Raw genomic sequence first — 15,924 nt, 5'->3', positions numbered from 1 at the left:
ATTTGGTGTAGAAGAAAGACAAATTGTGATTTTGATGCTATTTTGCCTGCCACAACTATATATAGTTAATATACTTTGTGTACATCGTTGTACTTTATACACTTAATCTATTGATAGCTGTAGCTCAATCGTAGATCGGATCGTTCACGGCTCCAGGGGCACCTCGACGCCAGTATAAAAGAATCATTCCAGTGAGCACAGCGTCAAGTTGAAGTTAATAAAATGAGATGCATAACGCTGTTGACGTTTTTGATGTTAGCCATCCTGGCCATTAGCGCGGAGGGTTTGTTATTTGGCCTTAAATGAAATGTAACCCATCCACTGACATTACTGCGCCTCTTCCCTTTTCCTTTTATTCAGCTGGCAAGGTTACCATCAACGGCGCCTGTATAGACTGCAACCGACCCGATGCACCGACAACGACAACGCGCAGGCCGACATCAGCAAATAGCGGACGACGACGTGGACGCCCGACGACGCCCAAGCCGAAGAACACCAAAACTAAGGATGACAGCGATGAGGATGACTGGGGTAACTTTAATCTGTTTCAGGATGAGCGTGGAGGACAGCACATAACGGCGGCAAGGCGCCACAAACGACAATGGGGCCACCGTCAGGTGATAATCACAGATCCGGGCACTGGCATTGGTGGCGGTGGCGGTGGCTGGTCTGGTCATGTTACCACAATCGATTCACGTGGACGTCCCGGCACCGTATTGCACAACGATGATTGCGTTGGCTGCAACATAAATGGCTAGGAAGCGTGTCAGTTTATATTCAATTGCTGGCTAATAAACGAGCTTCTGTGCTCCCCACTTGCAATATTATTGGTTGACTTTCAGCTAGGGGGCAAACCGGTTTGGGAAATACCTATGTATAAGTTAGACTCAGAAATAAGCTCAGTTCGCGGAAATTCCATACATCAACTGGCAATCGAGTTTATAATTGTTCATCGTGTTGTTTGCTGATAACAAAAACAACAACAAAATTGCACAAGCAGCGTATATAAAGAAAAGTAGCCACAGCATCCATTCCAGTTGAAGTTATATTTAGCAATGAGATTGTTTGTCTGCGCTTTGTTTGCCATCCTTGTGGCCCTGGCAGCCGGTAAGAATCTCAGCCGTCTCCTTTCAGCATTGAATTCCTTATGACTTCTCTATCTCTCTCTCTCTCTCTCTGCATAACTTAGCTGGCACCGTTGTCATCAACGGTGTCTGCCGAGATTGCACTCCACCAGACGCTGAGACGGTTATCGTCGGCAATAAGGTGACCAAGGGTCGTCCTGGACATGGCACCGTCTACATCAAGGGTGAGGACTCAAAACCAGCTGCTCCACTTCCAATTCCTGCAGCTTCTGCTGATAGCAGACGTCCACCACGACGCACTGTCATCATTAATGGAGGAGAGGGTGGAGCTGCTTCTGATCCATATGTTGTGCCCGAAGGCTACAGTGGACGTGTGCCTGGAGGCACCTATGTGCATAACGCCGATTGCAGGGGCTGCGACATTCGCGGCTAAATTAGCTGATCTCCTCTATTGGACTGATTTTAAAATAAATATATAAATTGGGGTGCTAAGAACCTGTCCCTCAAGACTGTTGTTTACTTTTCCAGTCCGAATTATTAGAAATAACAATTGCTGAGCAATATATACAATCTGGGAAAATGTTCGTTAGAGTTTCTCATATTTTGTGTTTCGCTGTTGCAATTGCTGGTCGTACCTCGAGCGCCATCTGTCGGCAAGTAGAAGTACTACCAAGTGTGTTATCTGAGCTTATTGAGGTATTGAGTACATTGAGTGAGTTGGCAACAGTCGCCTACAAGTGCATTATATACACACCATCAGCTCAAATGATGGGCAGCAGACGTGCATTCTCTTTATACCCTCACAAAGGGTATTATAATTATATCGTAGTGTTTGTAACGCATTGAAGAAAACGTCTCAAAGAATATGTATTAATTGTGGAAGAAGCAAACGTCTCCGACTCCACAAAGAATATATATAAATTCTGAATGAATCTTGGCATGTAACCGTCTTTCTACTGTAGGCAACTCATATGCCAGAATCGACCGGATCGCATCCGTATATTATATAGCTGCAATGGGAATGATCGATTGAAAGTTGAGCTCTTGTTTGATAGACTATTCAGTTTACAATATGCGTCTTATCATAATAGGAACAATTAAAAAAAAACCTTTTATTTACTGTGTTGTCCCAATCAAACCTGGTTTTTTTAATTGTGGGGGTTTTTTTACATAACTATATATGTACATATTATGTGTGTGGGATATTTACGAGTCAAGATCAACAATGAATTAAAAAAAAACTAAAGTTAACATGCAACGAGTATTCCCAATCATGTATACAAATGAAGAGCTGCGCACTAAAAACGGCAATTTTACAAGGGAACTCACTTTTGAATCAGGGGCAAGCCCCAAACCCAGTTCCAGCCGCACTGGCTTTTTCCCAGCGTATTGAGTGGCTGGCCTTTGGCTTTGCCAGCGATACCGGTATATTTTTAAACGTTGTTGAGTTTAGTTGTATTATGATTATGGGACTGATGATGAGCGCTGTATAAAAAGCTGAGAAAATGGCAAAACTTGATCAGTCTCTTCTGCGCCATGAAGTGGTTCTCGTTGTGTGTTTTGCTGCTTGCGTTGCTTGGCGTACTTGAAGCGGCACCTGCCGGTAAGTAGACGCACTACAAAAGACTCGAGCGAGTTCTTTGCTGATTATATATATATATATGTGTGTGTATGTCTCTAAATGTATGTGTATTTCTGCAGGTCAAATACGTGTGCGCACCTCGTCGACGACCAAGGTACATGTGCGAAATGGGAATATTAAATGGAATGGCAATTGCCACAATTGCGACATACGCACCAGCAAAAACACCGCTCAAGTGACCAGCACGAGAACGCAACAATATACGCGTAAATTCTAGTAAAAAATTTGTGCTTAGCTACATTTACAATTAAATAGTATTAATATTTATTAATATGCTCAAAACTTGTCAAAAAAATATATAGTTTTTAATATTTATATTTTACACAATTTTGTTATTGGGAAATTGTCATAAATCAGTTAGAAAATGCTGCATGTCGAAAATATTTGATGGAGCGTGCGTGAAAATTGCCATCATATTGAAGTTTGGTGGTGCCACCGAATGTGGCTGGTGTTGCAACCCTTTTTGCTTTGCCTTTTCTTCGCTATTACACGTGTTTCTTGTCTACAAATTTTTATTGCAGCCTCGTCGCCGTTGTACTAAGCCATAAAACCAGCTATTTCCTTGAGCAGCCTGTTTTTTTTTTCGTTTCGTTTCGTTTTTGTTTTTATTTTTGTTTTTTGTTGCCGGCTTCAACGTTCACGTTCCTTCATTTTATTGCCAGAGAACGAAAGCAAACCGCTGTGCGCCCGTAAATGACTCCCCAGGCACCTTTATATTGACTCGTAAAATTGCGACATTTAGAGCAACCCTCTGTAAGCGGCTAAACACCCCCACACCGCCCACACCGCCCACCCGCATTTCCGGTCGTTTGTCTTTTGTGTTGCCTGCTTTTCGGCGCCGTGACTACTTTCTTAGCGTTGTTTTTCTTCCTTTTCTTCTTTTCTTCCTTTTTTTAAATTTGATTTTTATTTGCCTCACAGTTGTAGCCGGCAACGATTTTTATGGTCGAGTGTCTCGCTCAGCCCTCACTCAATTGTTTTGCCTTCACCCACAATTTTTTGTGTACCCTTTGCTGAGAGAGGGTTTTACTACGGCGAAGTAATTAATTTCAAAATAATGCGATTTTTATTTCCAAATTCAATGAATACAAATTAAAAAAAGACTAAAAGTGAAGCAGTGAATTATTGTAAAAATCGTTGAAATTTTTATTTAAAATTTCGGGTATTTTTGAGGCACAGTTTAAATTTTAAATTTTTATTTTTTTATTAATTAAAGCAGATATTTTCGATAGGTAAGCTGTCCTATTAAACTGAACTGCTGCAGATATATATTTTGTTAGCATTTTCGAAGGGTATTCAAGCGTTGGTAACCCAAAATAGTTTTTTTTGTGGCCTGTTGTTGCTGCGAGCGACGGAAATTGAGTTGGAAAATGTTTCAACGCTGCTTTTTCATTTGGGTGTGGAGCCAACCAACATTGAAATAAGGCATAAACTCTGAACAGTGGAAGCAATCGCATTGCTCAATCGGACACGCCCACACACAAATACACACACACACACACACACACATACAAACACACACAAACACACAGACACTTCGGTGCTGCTATCGGCGTTAACTTTCTGCCTGATTTTCACTTGACATCTTTCTGTTATCCGTTTTGACCTCCGGCTTTTGTTCGGTTTGCGTCCGAAACTTTATTAATTTGAAATATGCGAGTCGCGAGCCGAGGTGAAATGATTTATTGGACTTTTCAACTGGCACTCGAGCGCTCAACTTAATGTTAAGCGTAAAACGCGTTCATAATTAATTTCATTTTTGCAGACATTGCGCATTCGCAATGTTGCACTGCCACCCACCCACCCAGACCACAATTTCACACAGTTTATATCTTTCTTCTGTTTTTCAGCAGCTTCGCTTTTATTTGAGCCATTTGCATCTTGTTACGTAGACACGTTTATTCGCTTGTCTTGCTGCCAGTGAAAGTGGCCCGCAATTTATTTAACGTTTTTATTATTTCATTTGGCCTTAAATGAATTTCAACCCCTTTTTACGTTCGGAGTTGTTGTTGCGCATATAAGCGATTTTCTCTGTTGCACAAGGATGTCGCAGGATGTGCATAGCATATGTTATAAATAAATGAATCACTGAGAGCATTCGTGATGAGGCCACTGCTGCCAGAAAATGCACATTAAAGCCACAGGAATTGTTAACGCTGATGACATTTTCTTATATTTTAATATTTAAACAAAGACTTGTAAACAAATGCTTATGTAGTAAAATATTTGCTCTTTAAAGAATTAAATTCTCCAAATATTTCTATACAAATTGCAGTGCTTTAAATTCCGCTCAATTATTTGCATTATGCATTTATTTTATATTTTCAGTTGCATACTTTTTTGGAGCAATTTGCCATTCAGTTAATTTCATTGTCCGATTTATGAAAAATATAAATTTATGATTTTGATTTTACATTATTTATGTGTTTATTTGGTGCACATTTATAATGAATTTGTCTTGCATAAATTATAATCCGATAAATTTAATTAATTGAGCATGCATGCAAAGAACACAACAAAGAACAAATAAATTACGACTACGAATAATATTTAAATATATATATTTGAATATATTTGAATATATATCATTGAATTTAAAAACAAATAGAAAAATTAAAATCAATAATAATATTATTTAAATAATCATATTTAATTTGAAAATATGTATATCATAAAAACAAAACAAATAGGAAAATTATTAAATGAAATCAAACTAAATGAATATCTAATATTATTAACATTGGAAATCAATTAAAACAAATTAAGGTTGTTGCTGATACTGATACTGATATAAATAATATAATTAGTTGACTTTTAAGTTCATATTAATTACAACAAGTTGTGCTATTAAAAAAGGCCTGCCAAATTTAAAATGGAACTCAGCTTTAGTTGCTGTGCTACCCAAATAAAAAATATATATATTTATTTTTTGCAATCAAACTTGGTTGGCGAAGAGGAAGGGATGGGTTACTGATGGGATGGTGCTGCAATGGCATTGCCAAACCTCCCACGGCACTCATTGAATATGCGCTGGGCACTCAGAACGAAGTTTACCCTGGGACTGATTTGATTTTCGTAATTACCTCAACGAGTGTCCCAACTCACCTGGCCCAGTGTTGTTGGTCAGCTGCAGGTGTCTGTCGGTGTCAGAGTTTGTGGCTTAACGAGTTGATTAACTGCAGTAATTGATGGAATTGCGTATGGGACTTAAAGGTGTAAAAGGCTGGCTTTGAATGCCGCCGCCTGCCTGGCATTGTTGATAAACATGTCATTGTCATTAGATGGCTTCACTTCCCTGATATTTTGGATATACCCGAGAAGGGAGAATAAGGTGCAGAGCGTCCTCACCATGCACGTCCTCGACTGGACGGTGCGCATCAATCAAATAAGCACGAAATGCACACGTTTCATTTATAAATATTTGCGGCGAGGGTCGCACGACTGCACAAAAGGCAGCAGGCGCACGGGGGAGCAGGGTGGGCAGGGAACGGCTACAGCCAAAAGGCAGATATAAAAAACAAAAAAAAAAATGATTTAAAAATTGAAAGGATTATGGGGCAAGCGCAGCAACGAAGCGCGTTAATGCTGATGCCGCCGCGGGGCACAGAGCGGCCAAACAACAGAAAAAAAAGGGTCGTCCGCAAGGGAGAAGGAACGGTGAGGGGTGAGGAGGCGCTACAGATATGCCTGGCCATATACATATATATATGTACATATATATACAAATATATATATATATATATGTGTGTTGGTGTCGCTGTCAGTCAAACAAAACTGTGCAAAAATCAACGAGGCAACGCGAAACAAAAACCCAAAGCAGAAAGTTGATGCCACGCAGCAACTGTGCAGGGAGATGAGCGCAGGATGTGTGTCTGTGTTGGTGGGTGGGGCAGGGCTAGGCGGGTAGCAGGGTTGATGGTCAACAATATTTTGAGCAGGAATGAAAAGTAAACGCAACCAACCAGGGCGGGCCGTGGCATCTGCACAGTTTCTGTCGGCGTTTTCTGTTTGGAGATTTGCTTTTTGTGGCGCACATGGAGCACTTTCGCTGCGTTGTGAGCCAGCCGGGGGCACAATCATAACAGAAAAAGAAGAAAACCTTCAACTTTTGTATAAATCAAATCAAATATCTGAACAAGCTGGTGTCGCCAACGCCAACAAAAGCAACTTTAATCGGAATATGCTAAAATAGTGGTTTCAATTTAAGTATAACAGCCGGACTCGGATAACAATCGACGTAAATATCTCTCGGGAAATCAAGGGATTGATGGGCATTTCGAATGATGAGCTACATGCTTCTTGAATTGTGATTTGATGTCGATTTTGTGGCGAAACCCACAACTATTTCAACCCAAAACTAATCTGCAGCTTTTTTCCTGTTAATAACTAATAACTATCATTACTATTTCACTCATAGTTAATTTCTCTCTATTTCTCTCTTTAGTTAATAATATACTATGTGTCATGCTCCTATCGAAAATCGAAAGAAATCTGTAAAGAAATTTTGAGAATTTTAATTTTCTCATTTATTTAATCTATACATTCCCAGTCCACATTAGCAAATTACTGCAAATAATACGCTGTGAATAATAATAATTCCTCAAGCCAACTTTAATGCCTTGAATAATTTAGTCGGGCATTGTTTAGAGGCGCCTCCAGCTATTTCTCAAAATGTTCTTGTTACTTAAGTTCTTGAAAGCGCCCAAGGGCTTCAAAAAAAAGTATTTTTAACTTAACTTATACTTTATTGAAGAGCCCAGAATTAATTCATCTGCAGCACTCAATTTAAAAAGTTGATTTTGGCCTTAAGAAGAGTCATAAGATGAATTGAGTAGACAAACTGGCAGCTTAAGCTCAGTTTCTGTGCCCATTTTCAGCTAGTATCATTGCAGCATAGCCACAAAACTTTTATATGTTGCAATGTGCAAGTTGAGGGTAACTGTGGCACATAAAACAAAGGCATGCAACATAAACAGAACAAAAAAAAACCCAAAGTTTTCAGCTCAAGTGACGTTAACTAGTTGGCTGCTTGTGCTGTGTTTTGCGGCCTTTCAAGTTGCAAAGTTATTTGCCAGCAATCAGAATCAGTGCAGACCAACAACTTGCCACAAGCTGCCAGTTTGCAGTATCGTGTATTAAGTGGATCGTCTGCAACTACTGCTGCTGTTGCTGCTGCTGTGGCAAGTTGTTGCTGCTGCTCGTTGCACGTTGCTGCGTAGGTTGAACTCACTTAGGCAGCCGAGGCGGCTGAATTAGCGTTGCTCCGTCCGCGCCCGCCTGTCTGGGGCAGCATGATGTGGCAAGTTCTGTTCCTGTTGCTGCTGTTGCTGCTGCTGTTGCTGCTGCTGCTGCTCTGGGACTCGCATCAGTTTGTGCTGCGTAATTGTTGATTTTATGCGTGAAGCGGAGCCATTAAGCCTTTTGCAACATGCGGCTACCGTTGTCAGCGTGAAATGCGTCAAATTACCGCATGGCTGAGTGCAGTGACGTGCACCAAGACACGGCCAGCAATTAAGTCAAGCCAGCAACGCGTAACCAGTAACCAGTAACCAGTATACCAATACCATTACAATAGCCCAGCATTCAGCATTAACTCAGGCATCCTTCTACAGCCGTCTCCAATTAATGTCAATGTCTAGTTGCTGCTGCTGCTGCAGCAATTGAAATTGCATAGAACTCTGGTTTATATTCCATGTTCGAATACAAGAATGAGGCACCTAATGAAGATGATATAATAATTATGGCCGAACATAGAAATCGATTTGAGAATACGACAAATTGCCTCCCATCAAGCCATTTAAATGGACGCACAACAAAAGAGAAAGTTGCTGTGCAACAAACTTTTACATTCATTGTTCGTTTAGACAATGCTTTAAATATTTAAATATTTACATATTTATGAATTTGATTTTTTAAAGAGCACAAAAGAATCATTTTATTTGGTTTCTTGCTGTTTAAGATTTAAGTTTTCAATTTAATAGAAAGACGTCAGAATAAGGTTATAGAGAATATTATGAACATTAATTAATAAAGATTAATCTGAGGATTAAATATGATTTCGAAATCAAAGTTAAAGTAATTTAAAAATCAAAGTTTTCGTCAATATATTTATTTAATATGTTAATTTATAATTAGTTCATTACACATTCATTAATCATATCTTTCTAATACATTCATTGGCTTTAAGCTTGTGAAAAAAATCCCATTTTTATTGATTTAATTCGTATACAAATTATTTTAAATCTATTGCTTTTAATTGAGTTATCTTTTGTCAATTGCAATGATTGGAGACATATGCGCGATTAGCGCTTAATTAAAGTAATTAAATAGGGAATTAATGGAAATATATTCAAGTGATGAAAGTAATTAAATAGGGAATTAATGGAAATATAGTCAAGTGATGAAATGAGAATTGAAATAATTACAAGCTGGGCAATAACACAAGTGAACTCATTACATAATGAAGGACTCTTCGCAACGGGAAAACAAAAGCTGAAACAACAACAAGAATAACAACGAAAAGCGCGGCGAACATCATAATAAAATTAACATTAAAGTGGCAAGGCAAAAAGGATCATAAAAATGAAATCAACGTATTAACTACATGCCAGACAGCAGCATAACTCACACCCACACCCATAAAAGATACACACACACACACACACACACACACAGTCATAACAAGCTCACGCCATATTCTCATCCAGCAGCTGGACAGATAAAACGCAACGAAATAAAATCAATTCAAATAAAAGCATAAATACGACCACAGGAAATGAAAATGACGATGACTCCGTTGCCTTGCCATAAACCTTACTAACCAACCCCCCTGCGCCCCTGCGTCCCTTACACGTATACGCACAACGCCTTCAAAAAGCATGCTCCAAGGGTGGGCCCTGTAGATAACTGTAAATGTGTGTGTGTGTGTGTGTGTGTAGTGTGGGTGGTTGGTTGGGTTTTTGGGGTGGACTTGAGTTGAGCTGAACATGTAAGCGCGCATTTTACGGCACAAGCATTTTCGCTTAATAAAATGTTAAGTGGGGGAGAAAAAAGGGCGAGCAGACAAAAAGCGAGAAAGCGCCACTGTGAAGTTGAATTGAGTTCGCCTGCCAAAGGACTCGCAGTGGCCCTGCGAGTGTCAGAGAGAGACAGAAAGAGAGAAAGAGACAGAACGACAAACTGTCTGACAGACGAACCAACAAGCAAACAGTCAGACAGTCAGACAGACAGACAAACAGACAGTCAGACAGACAAAGTGCCTGTCAGCCAAGCAGTGGGCCAGGCAGAGTCGTAAAATTATATTTACAACACAAACAAAGCTGTCGACAAGGCACCAGCAGCAGCAGCAGCAGCAGCAGCAGCAGCGGCAGCAGCAGCGAGAACGAAGCTGAACACAATGATAAGCATGAGGCAGATGAGAAACACACACAAACATACAAACATGAGTCTCTCTCTCTCTCTCTCTCACTCACTCACTCTCACTCACGCTCTCCCACACTCTCTCCTACACTCTCTCGCTCTCTCTTACGCTCTCGAAGTTGAAGCGACTGGCTAAAAGGGGCGCCGTGTGCTTTGTTGAGCGCCAAGAGGCGATAGAGATGAGACCGAGGCATCCAGCAATTTCCCGCACTCAAAAAATAACAATGGCGCGTTGAAAATATCCGCTTCCGTTCTGCAAGCAAACAAAAAAAAAACACACACAAAATGACTGACTGTGCGAGGGAGTCAGCTGCACCTGGAGCTGGTGCTGGAGCGAGAGAGCGAGAACATGCCAACGCAGCTGTGACTTTAACTGTAGTCTCTCGCTGTGCTTGTCGTCTGCTTTTTTTTTTGTTTTTTCTTTGGCAGGGTGTAAAACGAGTCGAAAGCAAAAAAAAATAAACGAATTTAATTCAATTTGAGCACAATGAAATCATATTTTGTAACAAAATGTACAGAATTCTGCTGTGGAAGCTGACAACTTGAAAATGCTTTATATATATATATATATATATATATATATATATATACATAGACATATTTATATGTGTATACGTATACGTAATTTATGTGTATATGTATAACTATGGCTGCTGGCAATTTCATTTCTATTAGCATTAGATGGACAGCCAAATCGTTGGGCAGGTATGAGTGTCTGTGTGTTGTTGGTTTGGCAAAGGGGATGAGGGTGAATGGAGTTTGTATAGTCATGCCAGACTAGAATATGTTGGCATAAATATTTATACGCTTGCAGCGTCGACACAAACACGCAGTCGACAAGCCAAGTCGCAAATATGCAAAGCTCTTGCTTTCTATGTGTGGCTTGGCTTGGCTATGGTTTATGTGCAAGTGTTAGTCTCTCTCTGTGTGTGTGTGTGTGTGTGTGGTGTGAGTGTGAGTGCTAGTGTGGCTGTGCCAAATGCTTGAAAATCACATTATGCCCGGCGGCAGAGCTTTGCCACCAAGTTGGCAGCTAAAGATTTACAGACACACACACACACACAAACACACTCCACGTAAAGCGGCTGACTGACTGACTGACTAAGTGACTGACTGGCCATTTGTCGTCGTATTTGCAAATGGCAACTTGGACTTGTCATGACTCGTTTCAATACTCTGTGCACTTATCAAATGCTTGTGAGCAATGCACAAAGGACTTCTTGGGTTTATTACACATTGATCATTAATCAGTATTCAGTATTCTGCTGAAAATGATTGCAGCTGTATCCAGTTAACTACACGTTTTCAATAACTGCTTGCTTTGGGAATAAGTCAATTAAAAAGTGCCACATTTTTTTTTTATTGATTCGAAAACTTCAAATAATTGGAGACAACGAATTTGGTATGTTTATATGGGTATATAGCCTTTATGATATCAATATCTGTATATATATCAATATATCCTTAATTCAGATGCAAAATATTTCAAGCTGTATTCTGAGATTGTAGTCTGGTTTAGCTTACAACTGCTTCTCACTTCTCAATTTCATTCACATTTTAAAGAAAACATTCCAAAAATCAGATTGTAAATCTTAATTCATTCTTATAAAGGCAGGCGTAAAACCTATTCACAATAACTATTTTTATAATAGATAATAGATAAAAGTAAATATATAAAAGATAACAGATAATATAATATATAATACAGGGTATTCTCTATTCTGGCAACATTCGCTCGACTGGAAAACTCTTACTTATTGCTGTTGTTGCTTTTTCGCCCTTTGCCAGTTCTTATAAGCGTGTGTGTGTGTGTGAGTGTGTGTGTGATTTGGGGAGGAGTGTCCTGGTTTATTATTCATGCTGTGTGCTCCCTTACACCATTACAAGGACCTTGTGGCTGACGCTGCGCTCTGTTTAAATGGCGCATAAAATATTAATAGCTTCATTAGCATTCGCACAAATTTCACAAAATTTAACGCACATAATTACATAATAATATTGCAAGCAGATCGAAAAACGATGTCCAGCAAACAGTTTCAAGCCAAACACAGCCACATGCCATGAATTTTGTACAATTTGCCAAACTGGACACACACACACACACACACACACCGAGGGCGATTTTTGGGCCAACAACAATTGAGGTCCCTTTTAGAGGGGCACTGAGCCGTAAAGTGAGTGGCAACATTGCCGGCTAACATTTTTGCCTATGAGTCTTTGGATTTGATATATTGCCAGCCCAAACTGCTGGCTGCTTTTTAGTGCAAGAGAGACAGAAATTAAATTGGAGAGAGAGAGTGAGAGAGACAGGGAAAGGGAAAGGGAGAGGGAGGGACGCAGGGAGAGAAAGGTAGCACGCAATAAAATGAGAAATATTTGAACTTTAGCAAAATGCGCACAAGGATATCAATTCCCAAAGCACACCAAAATACACAACTTAATTTCATACATATATATATATATATATATGTGTGTGTGTGTGTGTGTGTGTGTGTGTGCGTAGTCAAATCCAACTAGAATCAGAATCTCAGCAATAAAATTGGAAGAGCGTGCACGAATGCCAATAGGAAAACAACCAGCAAAGCTACTCATCATGCACCATGGCACAAAACTGCAATATATTTGACAAATATTTAATACAAACTTAGAAAGTAGAAACTGTTAAACATAATAGCTGACTAAGAGAGCAATAATTACATGATGTATTATTTTAGAGTCTCTTCTCAAATACAGAAACAAATTTAAACAAATCTTTGAGTTTTTTATTTATTGCAGACAAATTGTCTGCTTTGTTGTATGCTGCGCTAGGAAAGCTAGAAAAGCTTGAAGAGCATGTATCAGTGGGGTGGGGTTGGGGGGCTGGGGAGCTGTTCAGTATATTAGGTTGATGCACAAACAAGTTTTTCGGGCACAAAATGGGACATAAAGGCAAAAAAGGATCGAACGCCGAGGTAAGGAGCCGAGCAACGTTTATTTGCCTTTTTGCCTCAATGGCAGCAAAGGCAACATTCAAATGCGAATTTAAAATGAGTAACAACAACAAACAAGAAGAAGAACAAAAACAAGGATAGACAATGATGACTAGCTATATAGCAATATAGCTATAGGATGTGTCATCTGATATGTAAAACGTTGAAGCACGTGTCTTGAGCAATGAGAACAATACAATAACATAAACAGCCAAAGTTACACAAAGGTCAAACGGAACATTATGGCTTTATTTTGCGCCTAATAAATCTCATTATGTCATTATGTGCTCGAGCGCAGCAACAACAGCAACAACAACCATAAACAAGAGACGCAGAGGTAACAAACACACATACACACACACACACAGAAACAAAACAAAAAAAAAACGTAGTCGACGACGCTGCGACGTCGAAGTCAGCGTCATCGTTGAAACGGCAACAGCCAAACGACATGCCAATCAGTAATCAATCCGCACGCACATTGACAACGAGGACGTCGCTAGCGATTCCTCTCCTCACTCCTCATGTTCGCAAAATCATCCAAAAAACAATTTGCAATGGCAGCAGCGAGATGTTTTCTACGATAACGACTTACACATACTCTGCACTTAGTAGTCACATATTATCATGCCCCACTGATAAACACAAGCGCCGCCAAATGGTATCTTTTAACATCGTTCATGTTCTAGTTTGGTTTGCACATGTCAACTAATTTTGAGTTATTTATGTATGTGATATTTGTCTTATTGGATGGGTGATGACATGTCTACGTTTTGTGCATGCACCAACTTGATATTGGCAATAAGAAACTCTAAAAAAGGAGCAGCCGCAATGCTGCCAAGTGAGACCACACGACGTCACAGTAAACAAAATGAAAAGAGATAAACATAGAGCGGCACTGCGCAACATGGCGTCAGCAGTAGCAACACTGACGGTGAGCGCGAGCGAGAACGAGCGCGCTCAGAGAGTGAGCGCACAGCAAAAACGCCGCCATTAAAGATATTCCTCTCAGAGAGCGCAACGTGTATGTGCATGGGAATGCGCTAGTGTGCGGCATCCGAGTGCAAATGCCGCAGGGTTGTCGAGTCACAGACAACTAAGTCACATTAACAGCATTATTTACTTTTACATTGAATGTTAAACTACAATTTTATATTTAACGATGCTTAAAAATAAAATATATTGTTAAAATAACAATGTCTGCAGTCTGCACTGTTGAATTATGGGATTGTTTACTTGATTCGACTGTCTGGCAACCCTACACTGCGCGCCGCTATGTTGCCAGTGAGAGCCGCTCAATTTATGCGCTTTTTGTACGCGTTGCTCCTTCGTGGCGGACAGTACGGAAGAAACGCTGTCGACGCAAACTAGGCGAAAAGTTCTATGAAAAATAACAAAAAAAAAAAACATCCAACATTTTTAGCATTAATTGTGTGCTAAACCAAAAGATTTCCATGAGCAACTAGGCAAAGGTATTAAATCATATTTGAAGCCACACGATAGTTTATGCAAATAATAAAGAGCTCATGTTCTGTGTGTGTTTCAGTGTGTGTGTGTGTGTGTGTGTTTATGTGCATTAAATTATTCAAGCAACACAACAGAAAAAAGTGTTGAAAAAAATATTGTCTTGCTCTTCTCCTCCAACACTCGTCGCGGCGCGTCTATATGTGTGTGTTTGTATGGAGTGCTTTAAGCAATTAACCAGCAGCAGTGTAGAAATGCTAAAAACGCATTAAAAATTATTACTCGTTGGCTGTCTGTCATTCACAAGAAACAGCAACAATAAATACAAAAACAACAATACACAAGTGCTATTTGCCGCCGCTACTCATAAAACAAATTACCCACTTGGGCTTGACTGTTATGCGTGCGCGCGTGTGTGTGTGTGTGTGTATTACATACATACATAAATACATATGTGCATGTGTGAAAAGAGCAGTGTAATCATCATCATCATCAGCAGTCGCTGTCATACAAGCAACAACAACAAAAGCAAACACACACATACGCATACTACTGCACACCAATACTGTTGTGAACGAAAAAAAAAGTAGTAAGCACTCGCCGCAATAGTAGTAAAACGGCCAAAAAGGCAGTGGCAATATGTTGCCACCAACAACAACAAAAACAACCACAGCAGCCGTATAATACCGGAATAAAATTTCTATACAGCAGCGCGGTCGTCGTCGTCGTCTACTCTCGCTTGCAGTGCACATGTATGTGTGCGTCTCTCTCTCAATCTCTCGCTCTCTGACTCGGTCTCTTCGTCTCTCGTCGTACGACTGCAATGAGCGACAGTTTTTTTTGTGTTTTTCGGTTTTTCGGTTATAGCAACAATGTTGAGCAGCAGCAGAAGCGTCACAGCGTCGATGGCAAATATGTTTGTGTGTTTGTAAATGCGACATACACATGTATATGCATGCATATGTTTGTGTGTTTATGTTTATGTGTGTGTGCCTGAGTTTCTTTATGTTTCGCACAAACATTGCGGTAAAAGAACGCCGACAAACGCTCGTCGCTGGTCGCTTAGTCGCTCTCACTAATTGTGACGTCTGCGCGCGTGCGTCGGTTCGGTCGATCGGACGGACAGTCATTCGGTCGGTTGGTCGGTCGGTTGGACGCCCCGTCGGTCATTTTGTTGTACAACTAACAACTCCCCCGTGCATTTTTTACTTCAAGCTCTGCTCATTGCATGTGTATCTGTGTGTGTGCTCCAAACACACACACACATACACATGCTACTTCGCAGCGCCGCGCTCTCTCCCTCTCCCTCTCGCTCTCACACAAAGTGCCGTTTTTGTATTTGTAG

General features: G+C 40.2%; 3 protein-coding genes across 3 annotated transcripts; all 3 read left to right on the top strand.

Annotated features, from left to right (window-relative positions):
* Nucleotides 1-132: 132 nt before the first annotated feature.
* LOC6560021 (bomanin Bicipital 1) lies at nt 133-827 on the top strand. The gene is made up of 2 exons (XM_001986945.2): nt 133-283; nt 361-827. Exons 1-2 carry the CDS (start codon nt 223-225, stop codon nt 756-758), a joined length of 459 nt encoding a protein of 152 aa, XP_001986981.1. The 5' UTR covers nt 133-222; the 3' UTR covers nt 759-827.
* A 199-nt stretch (nt 828-1,026) lies between these two features.
* On the top strand, nt 1,027-1,592 carry LOC6560020 (bomanin Bicipital 1). Its single transcript, XM_001986944.2, has 2 exons — nt 1,027-1,107; nt 1,190-1,592. The coding sequence occupies exons 1-2, from the start codon at nt 1,056-1,058 to the stop codon at nt 1,516-1,518; spliced, it is 381 nt and encodes a 126-aa protein (XP_001986980.1). The 5' UTR covers nt 1,027-1,055; the 3' UTR covers nt 1,519-1,592.
* Nucleotides 1,593-2,604: 1,012 nt separating this feature from the next.
* LOC6559198 lies at nt 2,605-3,095 on the top strand. The gene is made up of 2 exons (XM_001986943.3): nt 2,605-2,688; nt 2,787-3,095. Exons 1-2 carry the CDS (start codon nt 2,622-2,624, stop codon nt 2,942-2,944), a joined length of 225 nt encoding a protein of 74 aa, XP_001986979.1. The 5' UTR covers nt 2,605-2,621; the 3' UTR covers nt 2,945-3,095.
* Nucleotides 3,096-15,924: the final 12,829 nt, after the last annotated feature.

The sequence above is a fragment of the Drosophila grimshawi genome, unplaced genomic scaffold (assembly GCF_018153295.1).
Source record: "Drosophila grimshawi isolate 15287-2541.00 unplaced genomic scaffold, ASM1815329v1 contig_1369, whole genome shotgun sequence".
Taxonomy (NCBI): domain Eukaryota; kingdom Metazoa; phylum Arthropoda; class Insecta; order Diptera; family Drosophilidae; genus Drosophila; species Drosophila grimshawi.
Note: the sequence above shows the minus strand (reverse complement) of the source record. Positions and strands in the feature narration are given on the sequence as shown.